We start from the raw sequence: 22,702 nt of genomic DNA, 5'->3' as shown, positions 1-22,702 counted from the left end.
CTGAGACTCAAATTAGGATTTGAAATATTAAAAGTAACTTTTTCTAATTGATCAGGTGGTCATCATTTGGATTTGGGTAACATCACTCACAGTTTTTCCTTTGTTCTCTTTCCAGCAACTTCTGAAGGCGGAGGCGCACAGCTGGTCCCTGGCAGAGCTGATCCACGCTGTAGTCCTGCTCACACACTACCACTCCCTCGCCTCCTTCACCTTCGGCTGCGGCATCACACCTGAGATCCACTGCGATGGTGGGCACACGTTCAGACCCCCCTCTCTCAGCCAGTACTGTGTGTGCGACATTACCAATGGCAACGGTCATGCTTATCTCCATGATGATTTGCTTGGCAACCAGGTGAGTGGTCACAGTCTCAAGTTCCCCATTTAAACACTTGGATCTGTGCCTCTTGTAGGACTTTATATCTCATCTTTTGGTGTGCTTTTCTTCTATTCGCTCTGTAGGAAATGTGTGGCGAGGTTGAGGTGCTTATGGAGAGGATGAAGCAGCTGCAGGAGTGCCGCGATGATGAGGAGGCCAGCCAGGAGGAGATGGCAACTCGCTTTGAGAGGGAGAAGACTGAGAGCATGCTGGTGGTCACAGCTGAGGATGAGGAGTGCGTCCCCTCCAGGGACATCTCCCGCCACTTTGAGGATCCCAGCTATGGTTACAAGGACTTCTCCAGGAGGGGGGAGCATGTGCCCACATTAAGAGTGCAGGTAGATATCAGATGCAGTCTGTCGTGTTGAGTTAGACGGATGTTCTATAGCACTGGTACTGAGTTATTATATTTGCGATCTGTAGGACTACAGCTGGGAGGACCATGGCTTCTCTCTGGTCAACAGACTGTATCCTGATGTTGGCCAGATGCTGGATGAGAAGTTTCAGATGGCCTACAATCTGACATACAACACCATGGCAACGCATAAAGATGTGGACACCAGTATGCTGCGCAGGGCCATCTGGAACTACATCCACTGCATGTTTGGCATCAGGTCAGTCACTGGATATGATGTGATGCAACCTTTGATTCTGTAATACATGCCGTTCCGCTCAGTCAGCTCTCACTCTGTTCCTGGTTCCTGACACTTTCTCTGTGTTCCTCAGGTATGATGACTATGATTATGGGGAGATAAACCAGCTTCTGGACCGCAGCTTTAAGATATATATTAAGACCATGGTGTGCAGCCCTGAGAAGACCACCAAACGAATGTATGAGAGTTTCTGGAGGCAGTTTCAGCACTCCGAGAAGGTGAGGTTCAGACCTGAATTTCCTGTTTACAGCTCAAGTTGCAGCTGCTTCAGTTTGCTTGAGTTTCCTATATGCTTTAATAACTCTTTCTTTTCTTTTTCTTTCACCTCTCCCCTGCAGGTCCATGTTAATCTGCTTCTTATGGAAGCACGAATGCAAGCAGAACTGTTATACGCTCTGAGAGCGATCACCCGCTACATGACATGAAGTGCTTTTGGCGTTTTTATCGTTGTCCTTTTACTGTCTTTGTTGTTGCTCATTATGGGACACTTTAAAGAAAAAAAAATCAATTTGGGGGGTGGGGATTCACCAAAAATGTGGAAAAGAGTCCTGGGTTATGACAATGGTCGTTGGTTGGATACGAGAAGAGGATCAGAACAAATGGAAAGAGGGGAGGAAAAAAAAAATTTCTTTTTGGAGGAAAGTCGTCTCGATCTACAAGAGGAAACACACACATTTAGACGTGTTGCCTGTAGTGCCAAAACTGACCAAGGGAGGGCAGCCCGGAGCAAACTCCTGCCCTGCTGAGGGGTTTGTGCCGGACCAGATTATCAACACCGGAGACATCCAGGACTACATTTCAGTATTCCAGCATGCAACGCATCGGTTGCCAAGCTCACCTGTCTCCTGATGGAGTTGGAGCTGAGAGAAAACCCCCAAAAGGAAAGCTGTGCAGCCAGAAACAGTCTGCACTTTGATTCTGTTTTCACTGTTATCTCGTTTAGGTTCTTTTAATATCTTTTCATTTAATTTTGTATCACGTAAAGTGGATGTTGTCAATGTAGTAACTGGAGATGGATGCATTAACTATAGGCAGTGTTTTTTTACGAGTGCCTGAACTATCCAGCACAGTGTGCATACGTGCTGAATCTGCTGCTCCCATGTTGTATTTTCTTGGGATCATATTGATCCCCAATCACCTCCTACCCAATTCCCCCAATCCCTTTACTTAAGCCCCTGTCCATTAGAAATCCACTGCATTACCCCCCCACCTTCCTGTCTCCTACTCGCGTCCCAAATCTCAAATGTCAAAGTAAGCTAATCCGAGGAGTGTGAAAACCAGAGAGATGTGGAGAAAAAAACTCAAAAAAACACTGTCTGAGCCCTTTTTTGAGTTTGATTGTACGTGTGTAAATGAGTTATGTGTTCGTGATGACTGAGGCGTGAATGTTTGTGTGCGTTTCATAGAAATGGTGGAGATGGGGGGGCGAAAAAGAAAAAAAGTACATTTTGGATTTTCTTGTGTCAAAAAAAAAAAAAAAGCGAGGCACTTTGAGGGAAAGCCTTCATGCTTCTGCTGTAGCTCTGTTATTGTGAGATAGCTGTTTGTCTTTTGTTGATAATGTCTTTATTTTTCTGGTAATGTGGAAGGGGGGGGGGCAGAAAAAAAGCTAATCAAAAAGAAAGTTAGAAACCAGGTTTTCCAGGAGGGATTTGCTTCCGGTTGCCCTAACCACATCATATCTGTCTTCCGCTTATCCCAGCTGCCTGGTCGCCCTAACACTTTCAGAGCTTTGGATTGTGAATTTTACCAGTAAATGAATACCTCTTCTGTTTTTCTTTATAAAACATATAAGAAGTGCTCTTTGGTGAGCAGAGACTCTTTTCTGGGCTCCCGTGTTTTCACCGCTTGGAGACCCGATGGGCCCTCTCAGGGCCGCCTTTGCGGTCGATAGTTTTCGAGCGCATCAAGGTTGTAGCTGTGCTTATTTCCCTGCTGGGGAAGTCTAACCAGTGCATAAGCAGCTTTTCTTTTTCTTTTTTTTTTTTTTTTTTATTTTGAGCAGAAGTGTGAAACCTCTGCTGTTTTGTTTTTTGTTTACTAAAATCAGTAAAGTACTGCATTCTTCTGGGGGTGGACTGAGAGAATCAGACAGATGAATGAGTGATACCCAGATAACGAGGGGGAGGAGGAAGGGTTCGTCGATAAAGGAATGGTACATTTGGAAGTGGTTTGAGAGGACGTGGAGGTTGTTTTTTCAAATTTCTGACTGATGTCAGTTACTGACACTTTTTATATGAAAATATCTGAAAAAGTTTTTAAAAAAAATAAACTATAATATTCAATTGTTGTGTATCATTCGTAGTTTTTCCTAAACAATTCAATTCTATTGCTTCATCAAAGAGATTGTATTAGATGTGGAGAGACCAACACAATTCAGGAATCAAGCAGTCAAAGCACAATCGGTGTCACAGTCATCTCAATTTCACTGCTCAGTTCGCACTAGAAAAAGAAAATCTAACAACCCATGCTAATTGGTAAGAATATCTGAGTACTGTTATGCAAAAGGAGACTCATGGAACAACATGGAGATTACTCTGTAAAACCTTTGGTCCAAAGTACTCTGCTCTAAATAAAACCGGTGACTTCGTTAACAGTAAGCTGAGCTCAGGGGAATGGTTCAGTTTGTTATCAGTACAGTTCAGGGACTTTCATGTGAATTTAATTTTACTGTATGTGCTTGAGGACTGTATGACTCGGTGGGAACCAGTTAACAGTTCCTCATCTTGTGGTGCGGTCGAGGTCAAAGTCTCTTTGTTCCTGACCATCATTTTAACATCCCAGCTGATGCTGGAAGTCTGTCTGAATTTCAGGGTGTTTTCCATCAAGGCCACATGCGTCTTGTCTGTTTGTCAGTATACGATCACCAGCGGGAGCTTGTCCTTATCCCTGCTGGCCAAACTCTCCTCACATTTCACTGGCGGTCTCACACAATGTATAGCATAAGAGAGTTTTGTTTTGTCAAGCAGCATCAATATCAGCCAGCCAAATGTCTTTCATATCAGCCTGAGATATTTTACGTTGAGAGCAATGTTTGTTATCGGCTGTGGCTAAAAAGTTGTTGAGGGTTTTTTGAAACATCTGCTTGTCTTGTAGTTGTTACAGGTCACTACTGTTTTTTTTTTGTTTGTTTTTTTTTTATGTTAAGTGCCGTTTCTGATTTGTTTCAATGTAATAACGACGTGATTTTGAAATGCTGTACTTTGGCTACTTGGTGTAACTTGTAAGCACTGCCGGGCCCCATATCTGTGTAATAATAAAGGCTTTGAGAAGCAAAAAAAAAAAAAAAAAAGTTTTATGCTTTCTTGAGTTCAGCTTTATTATACACAAGCTCACATTTCACACAGTGTACAGACCGTGTATTATGAGGTCATTTCTAGGTCAGACATTCAAGATCACATTATAACCGAAGTATCTTCATAACACTGTGTACTTTCAGCAAAGTTTAGTAGTTCAAAAGTGCAAACAGGTTTATTCAAATTTACAGGAAAGCGATGCTTCCGTTGGTTACAGGTAAAGAGACGAAAAGCTTCAAAATAAAAAAAACTGAACAAAGATTTGAAAACACGATTATGTCAAAAAGTGAAATAAAAACGTTTCAATAGATGTTACAATGACCAGATTTAAAAATCTGGTTATTTTTACATCATACATTTTCATTAAATTCTTACCATTTAATACAGACCCACTCTCGCTTTCTTTTTAATATTCTGCATAATTGAAAGCAATATCAACCGAAGCTTGACCCTGAAACATTTAGTTTATGTGTTTCATTTTCGTTAACTGCAGGCTTTAAACTGGCAGTAAAATGTTTGGAACTTCATCCCCTGTGAAAAACAGCAGCTGCAGTCAGCTTTAGACTATGAATTGTAGTCATACGGTGGTAAAATAATGACTGGAGCATACTGAGCATACTTGGGGGATTATACTGCAAGAGCAGAAATTTTGATAAATTTCCATGGCTCATTGTCTAAGTCACTTTTAAGTGATTTGAACTCCAAATCCCTTCTTTCTCCATGAAAAGAGAGCTGTAAACTCTCACAACTATCTCTAGAAAAGCCACACGAGGTGAGATTTTGATCAATTCAGTGTATGAATAAAGAAGAGTTGCACAAAACAACACAAGACGCTGAACTGTGAGTGGGTCAGGCTGTCGGATCTGGAGACTGGAGCGCCTTTTTCAGTTTCTGAGCAACAGGTAGGAACTCTAACTCCCAGCATGCCCAGTTGAAGTCCCTCCCGTCTTCATTTCCTATCCACTTAAGAGCCTCCTCTTCATCTAAGAAATTGCATAAAAAGAGTTGGCAGAACATGAATGTTGCTCATAAGAGTGGGATTACGTGCTGTCCCTTACCCCTGAGGGTTGATAATGTGAGTCAGTCCTAGTGTGTATCTCTCCCTTGTTACATAAGGATTGATAACAATACAAACCTAAGTATGTAGTGAGGATTTTGAGCAGTGTTTCTTGCTGCTGTGTGTCCAACAGCTTCTCCGAGACGCCACCAGTCAGGTTCCACATGGCCTGACAGGCTTGGCCTGCCAGCTGCCAGTCACCTGGTCCGAAGTCTCTCAGACAGTCCACCAGCCTGGTCAAACACACACAGACACACACACACACATCATGTGACTTGAAGAAGGCGGATTCACATGACTGTTGGGTTTGCGAACATTAGCTCCACTTCACTGGACCTTCATCTGGAAGAGGAGCGTGTGCAGCGTGCAAAGAAATTGAATGTTCCGACAGTGCTCGAAAGTGACAAGATTGAACTGAGGACAGAAGAAGATTATATACAAATAACACTTGTGAACAAATTATATCCGGTCTGAGAAAATCAGCTGCATCTCGTTTGTGCCAGTGGAGCTGTTGAAGTCCAGATTCACTCACAACTCTTGCACAAAGGATGTTATCTGCCAAAATCTTGTTGAACGTTTTAAGTGTTACATGAAAATATCTATACCCCTCTAATGTCTTTTTGTTTTGAGTGACGTATTTCACAGGAAGCAGCTACTCTGACTCTGCTTGTTTTGCCATTAAGCAACATTTTATACTTTTATCAATGAATTGCTCAAAAGTCTCAGCAACTGGCACAAGTTTCATAATACAGGACTCATGGCAATATAAGAAATGTGTCAGCAGTTTGCTGATTCTCTACATGCTGTCAGTTATGAGCACAAATACAGCTGTAATTAAGATGCACTTTTTAAATGGTCATCACATTTCGAGGCTTACTTTTAAATATGTACAGTATCTATTGATATTTCTTGAAAATTCTGGGTCTTTTTTCTCAAATGCATGACCCAATGCACTCTGGAGGAAACACAAACTCACAATCTCCAAATGTATTTGTCCTTACTTGGCAAAAGCCCCCTCTAGTGCCAAACAGACCCTGTTGGGAGGGTCCACAGCCAGATTGGTCAGGACCCCGCAGGCTGAAAAACACATCTCGGCACTCTTTGAGTCAAGCAGCGTCACCACAAACTGGTGCACTGAGGAGTAAGAAGAGAAAGCAGGATGAAGATAAGAGCTGCAATCATCAGAGTCAGCAGGCATATTTATATGGTGAGGAGCTGGCCTTGCAGATAAGTCCAGCCTCAATGTGACACAATGGTAGACAGAAATGAATTGTGCATTGGGTGTCGGTGTCTAAGTACTTTGAGTTCTCTGAGGACGTACACTTGAATGATATGATTTACTGCACAAGTGGATTTTCGTGGATTTAGTCTTTGAACAGATGGTAAATTGACTATAATACTGCAATGGGAGAAAAACTGAAATATAAACTCATTTTCAAATACTTCAAACCCTTAATTCAACCGAAATACAAAGACATAATGTCAAAATTGAAAACTTAAAGGTTGTGCAATACTATTAGAAGAAGAAGGATCTGTAACTAACTAATTAATCTGGGAATAAACCATTCAAATGACTGGGTTTAAAATGAACATCCCAGAGGCTGAATCTTTCTCAAGTAAAGATTGGGTTTCAGTACAATTAAAAGAGTCTCAGATTCTATAGAAAAATCTATGCAAGGGGCAAGGCCCGAAAACCAACATTGAAGAGTCACTATCTGCAGGCTCTAACATGGCTCTGCACTGAAAACAGATGTTATCCTGTGGTGGCAGTCACTGCATGGAGGGAACACAGTGTATGTAACCACTGATAGTGAACGTACTATCTATTTGTGTTTTTGTGACTTTTGGTTTTGCTTTGGGGTCATTTGTTGTTTTCTGTGTCCATCTTGGCTCCACGAAGACACAGTGGTGTTGTTAGTTTGTTTGAACCACTAAAAACTTGAACCCTCTTCTATTTATTGGCAGTGAACGCAGCGTGTCACTTCATTCACAAATGTTAAGAAGTTCAAATTCAACCATGCAAAGCAAATAGCATAAATATTCAAGATCCAGAAAAGGAGCCTGCCTTCTCTGGGCCCAAGTACACTTAAGATGAACTGAGGCACAGTTAAAAACTTCTAAGAGGTCTGACGAATCAAAGTTTGGATTTATTTTGGAAATCACGGATGCTCCTCGGAAGACCAGTTAACTTGTCATCAGGTTGCTATCATGATGGTATGTGGTGCATTAATGCAAATGTAATGGCTGAACTGTGCTTCTCTGAAGGCAATTTTATTAGAGAAGGTCTTCCTTATTCAAGCAATGTGAAACCACACTTTGGTGTACTTTACAGTGTTTCCTTTGTTCAGCTTTTGGGGTTATAAATATGATTTGAATAATCTAACTGCATTCTGCCTTCATTTAAACTTTACACTATGTCCAAACTCATTTTGTGTTTGAGTCATCCATATACCTTTGTTTTGCATGATGAAGTCTCTCACTTCCTTGTACTGTGACAAGTTTCCATAGACACGAGTGGCCTCTAGCATGGCGTCCATACTGGAGCTAAGCACCAACTTCAACATCACTGCAGTATAAAATAAAAGGAAGAAAAAACAGGTTAACAAAAAGATTGACAAAACAAATGTTTTATTTTTATTCTCAATTTATCTCATTTCTTTCTCTTACACTTTGCAATGGGGAGCTGATTGTGTCTGATCTCTGAGTTTTCCTCTTGGTAGAATGACAGATTGTTGATGGTGGCAGCCACATTCACCAACAGCTCCTCGCTCTCCTGCACACATCTCAGTTCTGTGCCACCCACACATCACAAAAAGGAACATACCAATAATGATGAAGAAAGTATCATAAGTATCATACAGACTTATTTCGTGTAAAAAATACAGGGATCATTCACCAGCCCAGTCAACGGGGACACACCTTAAAAGCTGGAAATATTACATTCTCCCCATTCATGTATGTGAGAGGATAAAGAAGGTCATTTCAATAAATGCAAAATGCAAAAGTAAAGTGAACGCTACCCCGCTGATGTGACAGTGACATTACGAAATGCAGCTGTCGTCTGTGGTTAATTTAGGTCTGATACGGTTGCTTTGATAATAAAAAGGTCACAGTGACCCAGCCAACCCAGCCGGGACACTGTGAGCAGCTTGGAAACCAGGTCTGTTCCTGATATAGCAGCAGATGCCGTGTGCTTGGTTGTAAATCACAGACATTGCGGTCGTGCTGTCAACCGGCGCCTGTGTCACTCAGAATTTTTGCTTCTGGTTCTGACTGTAAATGTTGTTTGTTGATAGAACATCAATCAGCCGAGCTTGCTCTTTCATCCTTTACTCAAGTTTTGTTTTCAGTCACTGGTGGTCACACCAGCTCTATATTCAGTCATTAATTAAGTTTCTATCTTCAGCTACATAATATGCTTCTCGTGTTACTTATTTCTTCAAGCTTTTTTTTTTTTTTTTCACTAGTTTACCTCTGTTTTGTTTATATCTCCCCCCAACTGCCATGAAGTGAAGTGTAGGAGGCAGGCAGCAGAGATGAGTTTCACACCCACCTACGTATCAGTTCAACCTGTCCTGAAACCATCTAACCACATGGTAGAAATTCATAGACGCAAACCAAGTCGGCTGTGAGATGTGACAACATCCTGCTCGTGCCGTGAAGCGTTGCGATCCGCCAGACTTAGAAAAACAGGTAAACCAAAGCAGGCTGTGCTGTGTATCAAACAGAAAACACTGAGAGGAGAGCAAGCAATGAGCGAAGACATGAGGAGTGTGTTTTCGACCAAAGTCATGTTTTGTTCCCAGCACAAGGGAAGTGGTTGGGTGCCATGCATATAGTTACAATGCACTAAACAGCTATTTATAAACTCTTTTGAAATCCAGATTTTCATTGCTTCCTTTGTTTGCCACAGACACAAAATGGATGAAAACAACAAAAAGAGAAATGGACTAAATGTAAGGGTGTCCAGTTTGACTTAAAGGAAACAATTTCCTCTTTCTTTCTGCTCACCCAGTGTCTCCATCAGAAGCTGAATGCAGGCTGAGTTTGTTGCAAGTGACGAACCGACAGCCGGGTGGATGCACATGTTCGCCAGCACCCTGACCAGCTTCACCAGCACATCGTCAGTCTCCCGCACACTGACGGAGGGAGCGGCGGGCTCGCTGAGAGAATCAGCACCTTTCTGTAAGGGTGTGTGTGGCGACAGGTCTTTCCTCAGGTAGCTGCTGTAAACCTGGAGGAGTGTGCCCATGCAAGTGTTGCACTGAAAGAGCTGCTGTCGAGGCTCGTCGCTTTTGGCTGTGAGGTTTCCGAGGGTGAAGAGAAGACGCACGACGAGGTCCTGCAGAGGAGCAGTGGAGATTAGTCATTGATGGCCGGTTATATGTAATCACATTCATCTGTTTCTGCATCACAGAAAAGGCCATGCTGTGCTGAGCACAGTTAGTTTATAAGAATAATACAATGTCCTGAGTATAGGCTATATTTTAGGATGCAACTAATAACTCATGTCGAAGTAGAAAATGTTACATTACAAAGGAAAACTTTCAGTTTTGGGGTCTGGAACCATTCAAAATTTGGCTTTTGAGATTAAGGCAATAAGTTTCTTACCACAACAGTTACTGCTGTGATAGGGTTACAGTTTTAACTTTGCTTTGCAGAAGACTATCCTGAATATGAGTGGGTGATTGTTTCTGGCTAGTTTAATTGTAGTCAACAGAAGTGCCTTTGACATTGTGAAAGATTGAAAAATCAACACCGACTTCACCTCCAGCACAGAGCATGTTCTGTCAAGCAGCACGACTGTGTACACCCAACATCTTTAATGAGTTAACACACGCGTCCCAGCTAAAAGATAAACAATCCATCCAGAACAATAGATCAGGAAAAACCCAAACTTGTGTCATAAAAATGCAGTGAGACTGTGACACTGCTCTGAGAACAAGGCAGTTTGTCCAAGAGCGAGAAGGTCTTTTTATGTCTTGCCATCACGTGTGTTTGCAAAATGTAAGATTAAGGACACATGCTAGTCGAGTTTAATCATCGCCCACTTTTTTCCTCTCATCTAGCTTTCCTCCCTTTCACCTCTATATCACCTTTATTCATGTATCTACGGTTGGTTCTATTCTCCTTCCTCTTTGTCCTCCCCCCTCCTCCCCTTCTTCGGCTTTTTCCACTCTTCCTGAGATGATTAATTGTCAAAGCAGACATAGCAGAGCAGACAGAGAGAGATGAACACTACATACTCTGCAAGTAGGCAGACTCTGCTCTTAAATACATAAAGCATCAAGCACACACAAAAAGACAAATAGGAGGATGGAGGACTCACCTGTTTTTGGTAATGTTTGTTCAGCAGTTCTAAAAATAATGGGTAGCAATCAGGGGTCTGAGCCAAAGCGAGACGACACTCAGAGTAAGAGGAGAGTTTACTGAAGGAGAGAGGAGACAATGAATACCACTGACCATTTAATTCACTGCTATGATGAATAATCATGCCTTATGTTAAACAGCCAATAGAAAAACAGAGCATCGGTACATCGTGTTTTCATTGTCTAGGGCAAAAAATATCAGCATCGTCAGTGCTTAAACCTCGTAAATTAGCTTCTTTTTATCACTGCAGTTCAAAAACAGACGGGACGCTGTGTAAAATGGAAACAAAAACAGAATACAACGAATTGCAAGTCAAACCAATATTTTATCACTATTGAAAACAGAAAATTGATCAAGGCTGGACAGTGATACATTTTGACCAAATTCATGAAAAATATGAGCTCATCGAGAATTTGATGGCAGCAATGCATCTCAAAAAAGGTGTAGCTCGGGCAAAAAAAAGGCCGGAAAAGGAAGTGGTGCCAAAACGAAACAGCTGGAACAAGTCAGTAACATGACTGCGTATAAAAAGAACATCTCAGACAGGCTCTCAGAGATAAAGAGGTTCAGCAATCTGTCTACAGATTAGGGAGCAATTTCAGAAATCTTGAAGACTTTTAATATTCCAAATTCCAGTTAAAGCTCTACCATACAAAGAAGAAGCCATATTCCGCCCTGTCTGGACCAAAGTTTAAAAATGAACTTCGGTAAAGTGGAAAACTGTTCTGTGGTTAGAAGAATCGCAATTAGAAATTCTGGATGCCATGATTAGAGAGGAGAGGGTCTATCCAGCTTGTTATCAGCGCTAAAGTTCAACTGGTATGGGGTTGCATTAGTTCCTATGGCACCAGCAACTTACACAACTGGAAAGGCACCATCAATGCTGAGAGGTATATACAGGTTTTAGAGGAACATATGCTCCCATGCAGACAGCTTTTTCAGGGAAGGCCTTGCATATTTTAGCAAGACAACACTAAACCACATACTGCATCTACTACAAGAGCATGGCTTCCTAACAGAAGAGTCCAGGTGCTGGACTGGCCTACCTGCAGTTCCAATCTTTCACAAAACATTTTGTACATCATGAAATGCAAAATACCACAAAGACAACCCAGGACAGTTGAGCAGCTGGAAACCTGTATCAGACAAGAATGGGACAACATTGTTCTCCCAAAGGTCCAACAACTGGTCTCCATAGTTCCCAGACATTTACAGACTGCTGTTAGAAAGAAGAAGAGATGCTACACAGTGGTAAGCATGGACCCGTCCAAACTTTTTAGAGACAAATTGCTGCCGTCAAAATCAACATGAGCATTTCTTTCAGTAATTAGTCAAATGTCTCGCCTTCAACATTTGACATGTTTTCTGTTTCTATTGTGAATAAAACGTTGGTTTATGAAGTTTGCAAATGATTGCATTCTGTTTTCATTTACATTTTACACAGTGTCCCAACCTATGAGGAATTGGGTTTTTATTTTGCATTAAATGGCTAAATATCTCATAAGGTATACTGATGACGAGCTACTACCAGAGAATGGAGAGAGATTGATTCTCATAATTTGTATAAAGAGCAGTGGATACTGACTACATGTTAAACCGATGTTGCTTTCAAAAGGAAGTACACTTGGCAGCATTTCAGTACTAGTGATATGTACGCCACAGTTTTATCCAGATAACAAGTATTTTGTAAACTGTCAGTATGATACTTTTAAAGCACCTCACACCCTGTAAAGAGCAGTGTGTTTTTTATGAAGTGTCTAGCTATGTTCAGATAGTCAGCTATTTTTTTTAACTCTACGTCTTTATGTCATGCACCAGGCCCCAGGAAGAAAAAAACAGTGTGGGTACCGTCTTGATTTGAAATTATAACACACACCGGAAATGAGGAGCTGCATAACGTGGAATTCATGCAATATTCATGAAAAATGAATGTGTGATACCTGTAAATTCTAGAAATGTTAGTGCAGATGTCCTGGTCTTCACAGTGACGACGCAACACCAGGCAAAGTGTTGGCAGTACAGAGAAGGAAACAAAGAGCGGACGTGAATCAGGATGATCTGCGAGGTTCCTCAGGGTGGCTGTAAGCTACAGAGATTTGAGAGAGAAAAGAGGAGAGGAAGAGGGCACATTTGTGTTCGTAAGGAGAATGCCTGTGTTGTGTTCTGGCTTGCACAGAATGTTGTTCATATATTTGTTAAGCCTGGCTGCCAGCCTGCACAGGATGCTATACAGAGGAGCAATGGGAAACTGTTCAGCACTGAAATAAATCATTCTATCACAAGAAGGAAGCTGTAATTTTCAACACATGGCAGCACTGAAAGCTCTGGAAAATCATGGTGTGCTTATTTTCCTCCACTAACGGGATAATGAGTTGTGTTAGATATCAAATGAAGCACTGGTTCAAGATGTTTGTTTGGGCCACCTTATGTGCTTTGCAGGAATCATTTTCAGCTGAGTGAAGCATAGTGCGTATTGGACTGAATTGGCCTGGCCTGCACAGAACATTATGCTCATGAAGCAGCGGTAAACCAGACATAAACAAAAACATTTCTGCTTAATAGTTGGAAAATCTGCATAAGCCAAAAAATACATCAAAAGTTCATCTCACATTTGTTTCCTCTTTATTTAAATGGCTTTCACTTGCTAAAATTCTGAAGAGAATGAATATGAAAGCTTAATATGAAAAAAAGCGTATATCAATAATGTAACATTAAACCCATTATGGTTGTAACTCAGGAACGCTAAATATCTGACAAACCTGTACAAGGATGTGCCCTGCTATAGTAAAGTTGGCATCTTCTGCTATACAGAGCTTCTGAATGAGTTTCTGAGCCACACCAAGACAATTCTTATCCAACAAGAGCCTGAGGATTGTCGTGTTCCCGGAGATAAATTTCAAAGTACCGACACAGTACAGCAGAGCTTCTCCTGATGTGCTCACATCCTCATTGTTCAGCACGCCAAGCAATGAGTCTAGACAAAAAGAAAAAAGGCATCTACTGTTACCATCTACAGGGCTACAGGGCCTTTGCAATGACTTGGTATAAAGGGTTCTCAAAATAGAATCAAACAGATCAAACGAAGTCATATGCACAACAATTAAGAGCACAATGTAACAACAAAAAAGAGTTTCCTTCTGACCAATCACAGAGTTGTTCTTAAAGAGGATGTCGTTGCTTTCACTGCGGCTGATCTGGAAGATGAGCTTACAGATGTTGAGCAAATTGTTTCCACTGGCACACAGCTGGAGAGAAAAACAAAAAAAACTTCTCACTACTTTTACAATGTGCAGTTGCCTGGATGCTCTATGATAGAGGCTTGTGGCAGAGAGGCAGGCACACACTCACACCCACACAGAGACACCTGCAAACTCACAGATGACTCACAGCGAGGCAGAGCTTGGCGATGTGCAGGTTGAGCTGGGCAGAGTTGAGGTCGATGAGGCGGAACAGTGTTCGCAGAATCCCCGACCTTCTCTTACACCGTCGCCCAAGCATGTTTGTATCTGTCAAGGTGGCGTGGAGACGGTCACACAAATCACACAGATGGTCCACCGAAACCTCAGAGCTGCCTGGCACCGCAGGCACGCAGACAAATTACAAAACGAAAAAAAGTTCAGAGAACTGTGATGAAAACTCACAGAGAAAGCAAACAGCCCAAAACAATAAAAGCCTTTTGTATGTGTTGGCAAGTGTATCCGTATAAATACAGACGAGTTTTATGGGTGTCATGGAGTGCATGTGTAAAATGCAAAAGCTCTTTTGTGTGTTTGGGAACATGAGGTTCAGTAGAGGTCAGCAGAAAATTAGAACGATTCCCCTTCCTCCTTTAAGAAGCAGATTTAAGTTTCAGTGGTCAAATGCAGAAGAACAAAACAGCAACAGGCAGCTGACGAAGAGGAAGAGAAAGGGTGGAGTCTTTTCCTTGTTTTTGAGGAAAAATAAATGTTTTCCCTGTATAAATAACTGGGTCTGGCCATTTCTAAGAAAGGATGAACACAGTCTCACACTTTATGCTTCACTGCAATTTCTCTTCAAATCTCAAAGGTGTTTTATGCATGAGTCAGAAAGCCCTTAGTACAATAAATATTTAATATTTATCTTTCATATGAAATCTCCATTAAATTTGTAGAGTGTTAAAATATTTAAAGCCACAGATTTCATTTCATGGCTGCCAGACAGCAGTTTCAGGCTAAGACAATCCTGTACAGATGCCAAACATAACACTATTTTATTTGTCTTACTTCAGTGGGTGAAATGACAAAGCTTTTTCATTTGGTGAGACTCCATGCATGACTATATACCAATGCTGAGAAATCAGTTTATCAGCTTGCAAGTTGAAAATTAAACGTTATAAGGAAAAACAGTTAGGAGGCACTGACAAGAGAAGCTTAACTCTTGTAAAAAGACCAGAATCACCTCAGGAAAATGTAATATTGCAATAAAAGGAATGAGTTTTGTTAAGGCTGTTGTATGTGTTTTCTTTTTGAATCACACTCAGTACCTGCAGCCACACTCTCCAACTCCTGAAGACAAGGAGCAATCACATTATTCCACACCAATGACTCTGCATCCTCCTCTGTGCTTCTGGCATCGTCTTCGTACCCCAGCTCTGAAATGTCCAGAGAAAATTGCAGTTAGCCAATTACCTCCTGCAAACACAGAGGAAACAAGCATAGTTCACAAGTTCACTGTCTTAAAATAAAACAGCAGGAAGTTTGATGCCACAGCAAAAGGTCACAGCTACACTTCCTCTGATTTCTTTCAGTGCTGATGAGATACAGTCTGTATGTGGGCATGTGCAATGAAAGCACGTGTGCATGTGTGTTTGTGCACGCAAATGTCTGCAATCTCACACACACCATGCACCTTTTTTTCGGAATATTTGCATAACCCCTTGCTTGGCGTGATGCAGGAAACTGTGGTTGCACAAACCAACAGCTCTCTCAGCTATTGGCTGTCATGGTGGAAATTGGGACCTTAGCAACAACACCCCAATCAAAGTTTGACACTCAGCAAGGTCTGCTCAGTTACAGAGCAAGAGGTGTGTCTACGTTTCTGGTGAAACAACATTTCTGGCCTCCAGACTTCACACCGTGGTATTATAGTTAGGCATGCTTGGATATTTTAGAAAATGGATTCCATTCCAAGTAAAACCACTGAATATACGAGTAGCATGTTATATCGCGCAAAGCTGTATCAACATTTCTGCTTCTTTATGCAGTGCAAAATGTGCCATTTATCATATAGTTATAATATGCATAGCTTTGTAAAAAAATACATTTGGTACATCTTGACAAACCTGTTCTTAGTTCTGCTCTACCGTCTGTGGGTCTGACTCCTGAGTCATCACCAGGCTGCACTATTCTTCTGTTGAGACAAAGAACCACAAAAACACAAAGAGTCGCATTACATCAAATTTCATAACTAGTGTCTTGTGTAGATAGATTTTATTCACTTTAGGAGTTCTGTCTCGGTTGGACTTTAAAACAACTCAATGAGTCCAACTGAACAATGGAAACAGATGTTTAAAGAGCCAAAGTGCCAAATAACACATGGAAAGTCACTGACTATTATCTGTCAAAAAGCCTGCAGGTGTACTTTCGGCTGCCACTAGGTGTCCCTCTTGCAGCAGACGTTAAGAATGTGAGCAGGTGCTCTTATCTCTGTTTTGTGTGTGCATGTGTGCGCATTTGCACGGATGTAGATACATGCAAGTGTTTGTCTGCCCGTTGTGCGTGACTGCCTTTATCTATTTAGATGTGTGACTGGACAGTTGTGTGTGCCGTTGTGCAGCGCAAACTGCAATCTCCAACAGACAGGAACTAAGATCTCGGCTTTAACCATACTGTGGGTAGTCTGGTTAAAGCTGTTCATGCTTTGTCACTGTGAGCTGTATCCACAGTCTTACTGTCTCTGCGCAATAACGGTAAATAGCTCCAAAAAACACAGCCAAGTGTCATGATATGCTGTGTGTTGTGGCTTGCTCTCTGCATGTCATTGTTGCACCTTGCTTTTACGACCTTGCAAGGAAAAAAAAAACGCCTTGAAACTCTAGTAAATTCTGTGAAATATGACAGGTGGAGCGTGGTAGGACTAAATAAATACAACATGACCAGATTCAATATTTCTCATCAATAAATAAAGATAATCATGTAGAGGCATGTTCTGACTTCTAATCATCTTTTTATGTTATCAGGATGGAAGATAAAGCGACATTACTATTTACATCGATCACATTTTTTTGGCTTGATGACACTAACATTAATACACAGCATGTGCACACTTCCATTTGCAGTTTCAATAACTGGTAAAGGCTGGCATATGGGACATATAAGGCGAGGAGTGCTGGCTGAGGCATGCTGCGGTGAATGTCAAGGGGCTTTGGCTTTGTATGATAGGATTAAGAGCCTGATAATAAGGCTTCTTTGTGTGATTCTGCATTCTCTGAGACATGACCTCATCTCTGTCTTATGCCTGGCCAGTGCAGTGCAGTCACAATACATGTTGCTGCCAGCCTTGCCCAGATGGGCACCCAAATCTAATAGAGAGCCATTTGGAGCTATAGAGCTCAGGCCTATTGGAGAAAAAGAACCGAGTGGATGTGTAATCTCCCCTATCTTTATATCTCCTCCAACCCATCATATTAATCTGTCATGCTGTTTCCATTTCCACTTGCAGTTAGGGTGCCTCTGACTCAGAGTTTCTCTCTGTTTGTCCCTCCAATTATGTAGTTCATTGCAACACTGAATGACAGTGCTTCAAAAACCCTGAATCCAAAAGTCCTTAAACACGTTCTATGCCCACTCTAATCACTTGGGACCTGTCTTTGTCAGCAACAAGTTACACAAGCATTGTGTGTTAAGTTAGCTTGTGAGGGAGGTAGTTGTGCTGCGGGCAATGTCCCAGATTTCCTGTAAAAGTGTTTTATGTCCCCCCCACCCCCAATCAACAGCTCCAGCTGCCCCACCCAATCGATAGGCAGATGGATTGTAACGACAGCCCCCCCAACATCATGCCCAGAGTTATGCCCCTTGTGCTGACACACAGCTGATGAGGTCGGCAGAAAAAAGCAGAGCTTTTAGCCTGTCAGTGCTGTGAAAGTGTAAAAGCTGACACATGATAGTAATGAGAGATAGAGGAGGTGTTTTATTGGGAATGATGCTTGCCAAGAAACTCGATTTAACAGTGACATAGATATAGTGTACAGTAAACACATCTTGGATACAAGGGTTTACAGCGGAGGTGAGTATTCAAAGTTGAGGAATTTTGTTCCATCTATTAGTTATTAACGTCATTGTTTCTAGATGTATAAATGAAGGATGTTTTGGCTATGGGGCAGTGATTAGAAACAGATTAGAAAAATGTTCATGACAAGTATATTGATAATTAGAGGCACAACCCTTTTTTGACCACATGTTAGAACCTTAGAGAAGTTCATCAGAAAGAAGAAGAAACATCATCATTTACAAATACTACAGTCGTAAGAAGCTTTACAAACACTGAAAACTATATTTTTTACGTAATCTAACTGGATCACTAAAGTACTTCAGGAGCACAATTATTTCTTAGATGCTGGGAAAGTGCTGTAGATGGAAAAGTATTTAATAACAGGCAAAAAGAAGAGGCAGCTCCATCTAGTAATGGCTGTCTCTGAAACCCTGTGTGCCAGTAAATCTTAAATTCATTGTGCTGCTGTCATTCTGGTCAAAAAGAGGGAGTAGAAGAGGGTGAAAGGACAGACGGCAGAGGACATATCGTGCAAGGCAAACAGAAGGCGTTACCTTTCACTTGCTGTTCTGCGTGGGCTAGCTTTGAGAGGACCACCGTGAACTCCGATGTGGTCTGTGCTGGAAAGACGTTTAGCTGACAGCTGCTTTTGTCCTGGACTTCTCTTATTCACTAAACACATTGAAAAGATGAAGTAAGAAGTAATTTATAGATTGCTGCTGAGCGCTGCAGCAATCATTTTGCTTCTTAAAAGCTAAAAGCTGCTAAAGTACAAGTGTCAGTTCATGCACATTCATTTATAGTACATTTATATAAGTAAACTGACTAAGTCAGTCTCTATTATCTGTTCTATTTCCCCAAATAACAAAGTAGTTTTGCAGGTAAAAGTGTTAAAAAAATTTATTTTCCACCCAGAACTGTAGCAGTAAATCATATTTTTTTACCCTGCAAAACCACAGAGAATGTAAATCATTTCAAACGTTAACATACATCAACAGCTTCATTCATCTCTCTTTGAGAAGACTGCTTTGACACTGGTAACACAGATATAAAACTAAATAAATGGGACATTGTTTTTTTAAATTCATTTAGTGCCTATTAAGCAAGCACAAAGTGTAATCAATTCTGTTATCTTCACTGTAAGCATGACATGGATGGTTATCTAATAAGGGTATGATACATTTCTGTAACTCTAATTTTCATTTGCTTCTAGCATCTCTTCTTAGTTAGTCAACATTTAGAAGCGATATTTTTTCTCCTTACCATCTGTGGATGCTTCTAAAGGCAGCAACGCGGTGAAAGATCGAGCCTTGAGGAGGCGTGCTCGGGTCCCTGACAGTCCCCTCCTTGCCTCCAGCGGGTCAGTGGGGGGTTTGGGAAAGGCCTTGAATGGATTATCAGCATCACAGAGGACTGGAAACTTTGGTTTCTGGAACAGAATGATCATTCCACTGACTTATGATAGTGTGAGGAATTAAAAAGAGGGATGAGGTCCCCAATGACAACACTAACGGTCAGAGAAACTCCCTGGTTTTGCCTCCTATCTCTGAAATGTCATTTATGTTCAGTTTACATGGTGATACTTTGAATATGTGTACATACGGCGCTCGAATTAAATGCAAATAGCCCTTCCCTGGGAAACTTCTACTCACACCAGAAAACCTATTATCAATAGTTGAAGGAACATACATGATCCAGAGGAGAGAGGCGAGTTCCTGAGCCTGGCCTGGAGTCGTAAGCATCAAAATTTTGAGCGTGAAGACTGCAAAGTTTAAAAAAATAACTCCATATAAAACCCTATAAAACTATATACAGTATGCACATACAATACTTTTAAGGGGAATCTTGGGACTTACCTAAATGTGGATGGGGGTCTCCCATCATGATTTGCTCGAACAGAGTTCCTCGCAAAAAGTTGTCTGTGTCCATCTCTTGGAGTAAATGGTCTCAGGGTGGACTGAACTCGCAGGGACTGCCTGGCTTCACTGACTATCTCTGCACATGTTTTCCTCAAACTGTTGTGCCGGGGGATGAAAGGGCTGCAAATCTCATGTTTCGTCTCCATAGAGGTCATTCAGGCCTGAGTGACATTTGTTTTCAAATTCAGTGGTTCAGTGTCTTTCTTAAACTGCACAAATAACAGGGTGCGTCACTGGTGGGGGCAATTCTGTGCTCGGTCTAAGTTACGGTAATTCCTAACTTGAGCACTGCCTTACTGATCACAGCAGCAAAATGGCCCCTGACATATAGTATGTATTACATGATTGGATTTAGAAGTAAAGATCAACAATTAGATTAATCAGCCTGATATTTGATTAAAAAAAGTTAATATTTAGTTTACAAAACATCCAAACATAATCAATAACTGCAAGACGACCTTATAGTTTTTTTTTAAGTCTGATCAACAATCAGTTTAAAATGGAGAAAAGCATTTAAAAACAAAAACATCATTACTGCAGCTTACTCCGACTACTTTTAACAACACTGATCAGCTTAATCTATTAAACGCATCAGATTTGACGAGATCCTTATGATATTGCTAAAGAAACTGTTTGCTTGAAAGATAACTAGAGATGTTATATTTAAATAGAGATGTGAGGTGAATGAAAAAGAACACGCTGTGCCCTTCTCATTTAAAGCAGAAGTAAGCTACTTTAAAACTCCTCTAATCTAAATCAGCGATTGCAAGAAGAACATTTAACTTGGGCCTTTTACATTTCGCGTTCAAATACAAATGAAAATCTTTATATTTGGTTTTGCATGGCCAACAATTAAGTAAGTCATAAGTAAACGAGAATGAGCTGTCCCAGTGCGCGTTCACGCTCCGTCTCCATGGTGATAAAATGTCGCTATACTAACCTTAACAACAAACCCAAGAAAGAAAACAACAAACATTTCATTCAAAACGGAAAGCTTAAGTCATTCATTCGCCAAGCTCTGTTTTTATTAGGTGCACTAAACTTTTACTTCACCAAACGTGCAGAGAAAAAAACATGAAACGTTTGAAGAGACTGGTGCTTGAATGAAAAGCTTATTCTTTGGTTAAACTCTGGGAGGCTGGATCACTCACCATTAACGCTCCTCTCGGGTTAAAAGTCGTGACAGGTATATCTCCAGATTTTAAAGTGGGCTTCCTCAGCCAAAACCGGGAGATCAAGACAGCTAAAAACAACTGTAAACGAAAAGTTTTCGAGCACGCTCCAAGCTTGCCCGAATATGTCATGTGCACGAGCTTCAGAGGGTCCCCCTCAGTCGCGCGACAACATGACGCGCCGTCAACGGTTGTGGAGAAAACGGAAAAATCAGCTTAATGCGGTTAATTGTGAGTACTGTGAAAGAAAGACAGTGTGTGTCGTGAAAAAGGGAAATATATTAATTAGGGAAACTATAATAAACTTAAATTGGTTAAATGTAAGCCTTTGTGCCTATGTGGTCCGAAGAACACGTAAACTACTGTACAAAATAATTATACTGATGTAAAGAACGATACATCATGCAAGATTTTGGACATAGATATTATAATATCTATTAATATATCATATATTAATTATAACAATAGTGAAAATGTAACCAACCAATGCACATCAAATTATAAGACCAGACGATGTGTGCATAGCAATGGCAGAAAGGGTAAAATAGGTCAATATGACTCAGTTAGAATAAAACATATTGAATATCTCCTAAGACTTTCATAAAGAAAGCCCTAAAAGTAGCTAAAGACCCCTTTTGCTTGGACTCATTGGGAAGAAAGTTCCCTAATTTGGGGGCTTTATAACAGAAACCAAACCCCTGTTTATCACAGACTGTGACTTGGTCTTCATATGCAGATCTCAGTGGTTGGAGGGGCACACACCAAGTCAATAAGTCTGAGATGTATTTAGCGGAAAGGCCATTTAAGGCATTAAAGGTGAGCAGCGAGCTTTAAAAATCAATAGACAATCTGACAAGAGGCCAGCAAAGAAAGCAAAGCACATATGTAGTCATGTGTAGTTTATTCATGCCTCTGTGATAATGTCCAGTAATGAGTGTAGAGGACGGCCAGCCTGATAGCAGAGGATCCCATTTATTATAGCCTGCCTGTCCTCATGCACTTTAAATTACACCAGGAGTTAAAAGAAATATCAGCAGAAAAAAATAAGAACAAGTAAGGTGTACCCAGCAACTCACACTGAGAAACACACTATATAACAGATGCCCATAAACCATATAATTTTTCTTAACGACAAGGATCCTTCTTTAACAGCATGCAAATGTATGTTACTGCACAGAGATTTTGAAAGTAGCTGACAAGTCAAACTGCTACAACTTAAAGAAAATATAATGAAGCATCCTTACATAGTTTAAAGCAGATACAGTATGTGTTGTAAACTGCTGCTGCTTGATAACAATCAGCAAAAGCATATTTAGATGTAGAAATGATTGTTCGTTGATAAATTATAGTTCAGTTGCCTCTTGAAACTTAATATGTGACTTTTATGTTGCACTCTGTCAAGATAATTCCCACTTTGGAGCATAGAGCTAAAAGTCCCGAGAAACTCTTCGGTCAGTGTAGTTCTGTTGTTATCATGGTTGGGATGAGCTGTTTTCAACTGTTGTCTCAGATGTTAAAGACACGCAGATCAATCACTACGATCCTGCAAGTCAGATATCTTGCTCCAAAATGTCAAATAATAAGCAAAAATAAAAGCAGGAAGTTTTGAAACATGCATCATTTCAGTTT

General features: G+C 40.9%; 2 protein-coding genes across 4 annotated transcripts in view; one reads left to right on the top strand and one right to left on the bottom strand.

Moving 5' to 3' along the window:
* The window catches only part of sesn1 (sestrin 1), a 53,781-nt gene extending 50,467 nt beyond the window's left edge, over positions 1-3,314 (top strand). For both annotated transcript variants that reach the window (XM_072361695.1, XM_072361696.1), the window contains 5 exons: positions 116-352; positions 460-714; positions 800-990; positions 1,103-1,247; positions 1,368-3,314. In XM_072361695.1, coding sequence (XP_072217796.1) covers positions 116-352; positions 460-714; positions 800-990; positions 1,103-1,247; positions 1,368-1,454 — 915 coding nt within the window. In that variant the 3' untranslated portion in view covers positions 1,455-3,314. The remainder of the gene's footprint in view (positions 1-115; positions 353-459; positions 715-799; positions 991-1,102; positions 1,248-1,367) is intronic.
* Positions 3,315-4,350: 1,036 nt separating this feature from the next.
* On the bottom strand, positions 4,351-20,195 carry armc2 (armadillo repeat containing 2). Of its 2 annotated transcripts, XM_072362747.1 has the most exons (17): positions 19,839-20,195; positions 19,672-19,744; positions 19,246-19,411; positions 18,537-18,654; positions 16,055-16,122; positions 15,257-15,364; positions 14,140-14,324; positions 13,895-13,997; positions 13,512-13,726; positions 12,693-12,838; positions 10,712-10,811; positions 9,394-9,724; positions 8,050-8,172; positions 7,835-7,948; positions 6,384-6,516; positions 5,461-5,615; positions 4,351-5,308 (listed from the first exon to the last, which is right to left on the bottom strand). In XM_072362747.1, the coding sequence occupies exons 1-17, from the start codon at positions 20,054-20,056 to the stop codon at positions 5,175-5,177; spliced, it is 2,490 nt and encodes an 829-aa protein (XP_072218848.1). In that variant the 5' UTR covers positions 20,057-20,195; the 3' UTR covers positions 4,351-5,174. The 2 variants fall into 2 exon arrangements, with proteins under 2 accessions (XP_072218848.1, XP_072218847.1); XM_072362746.1 differs by having other exon boundaries at positions 13,512-13,997.
* Positions 20,196-22,702: the final 2,507 nt, after the last annotated feature.

The sequence above is a fragment of the Leuresthes tenuis genome, unplaced genomic scaffold (assembly GCF_036924035.1).
Source record: "Leuresthes tenuis unplaced genomic scaffold, fLeuTen1.0.hap1 SCAF_13, whole genome shotgun sequence".
In the NCBI taxonomy this organism is placed as follows: domain Eukaryota; kingdom Metazoa; phylum Chordata; class Actinopteri; order Atheriniformes; family Atherinopsidae; genus Leuresthes; species Leuresthes tenuis.
Note: the sequence above shows the minus strand (reverse complement) of the source record. Positions and strands in the feature narration are given on the sequence as shown.

Coding starts and splice junctions, on each gene's coding strand:
- armc2 (XM_072362746.1), bottom strand. CDS start 20,056: ATGACCTCTATGGAGACGAAACATGAGATTTGCAGCCCTTTCATCCCC. Junction 18,655..19,245: donor TTTAGAAGCATCCACAGATG/GTAAGGAGAAAA, acceptor CAATGTGTTTAG/TGAATAAGAGAAGTCCAGGA. Junction 8,173..9,393: donor GCTTCTGATGGAGACACTGG/GTGAGCAGAAAG, acceptor TGGGTGGCACAG/AACTGAGATGTGTGCAGGAG.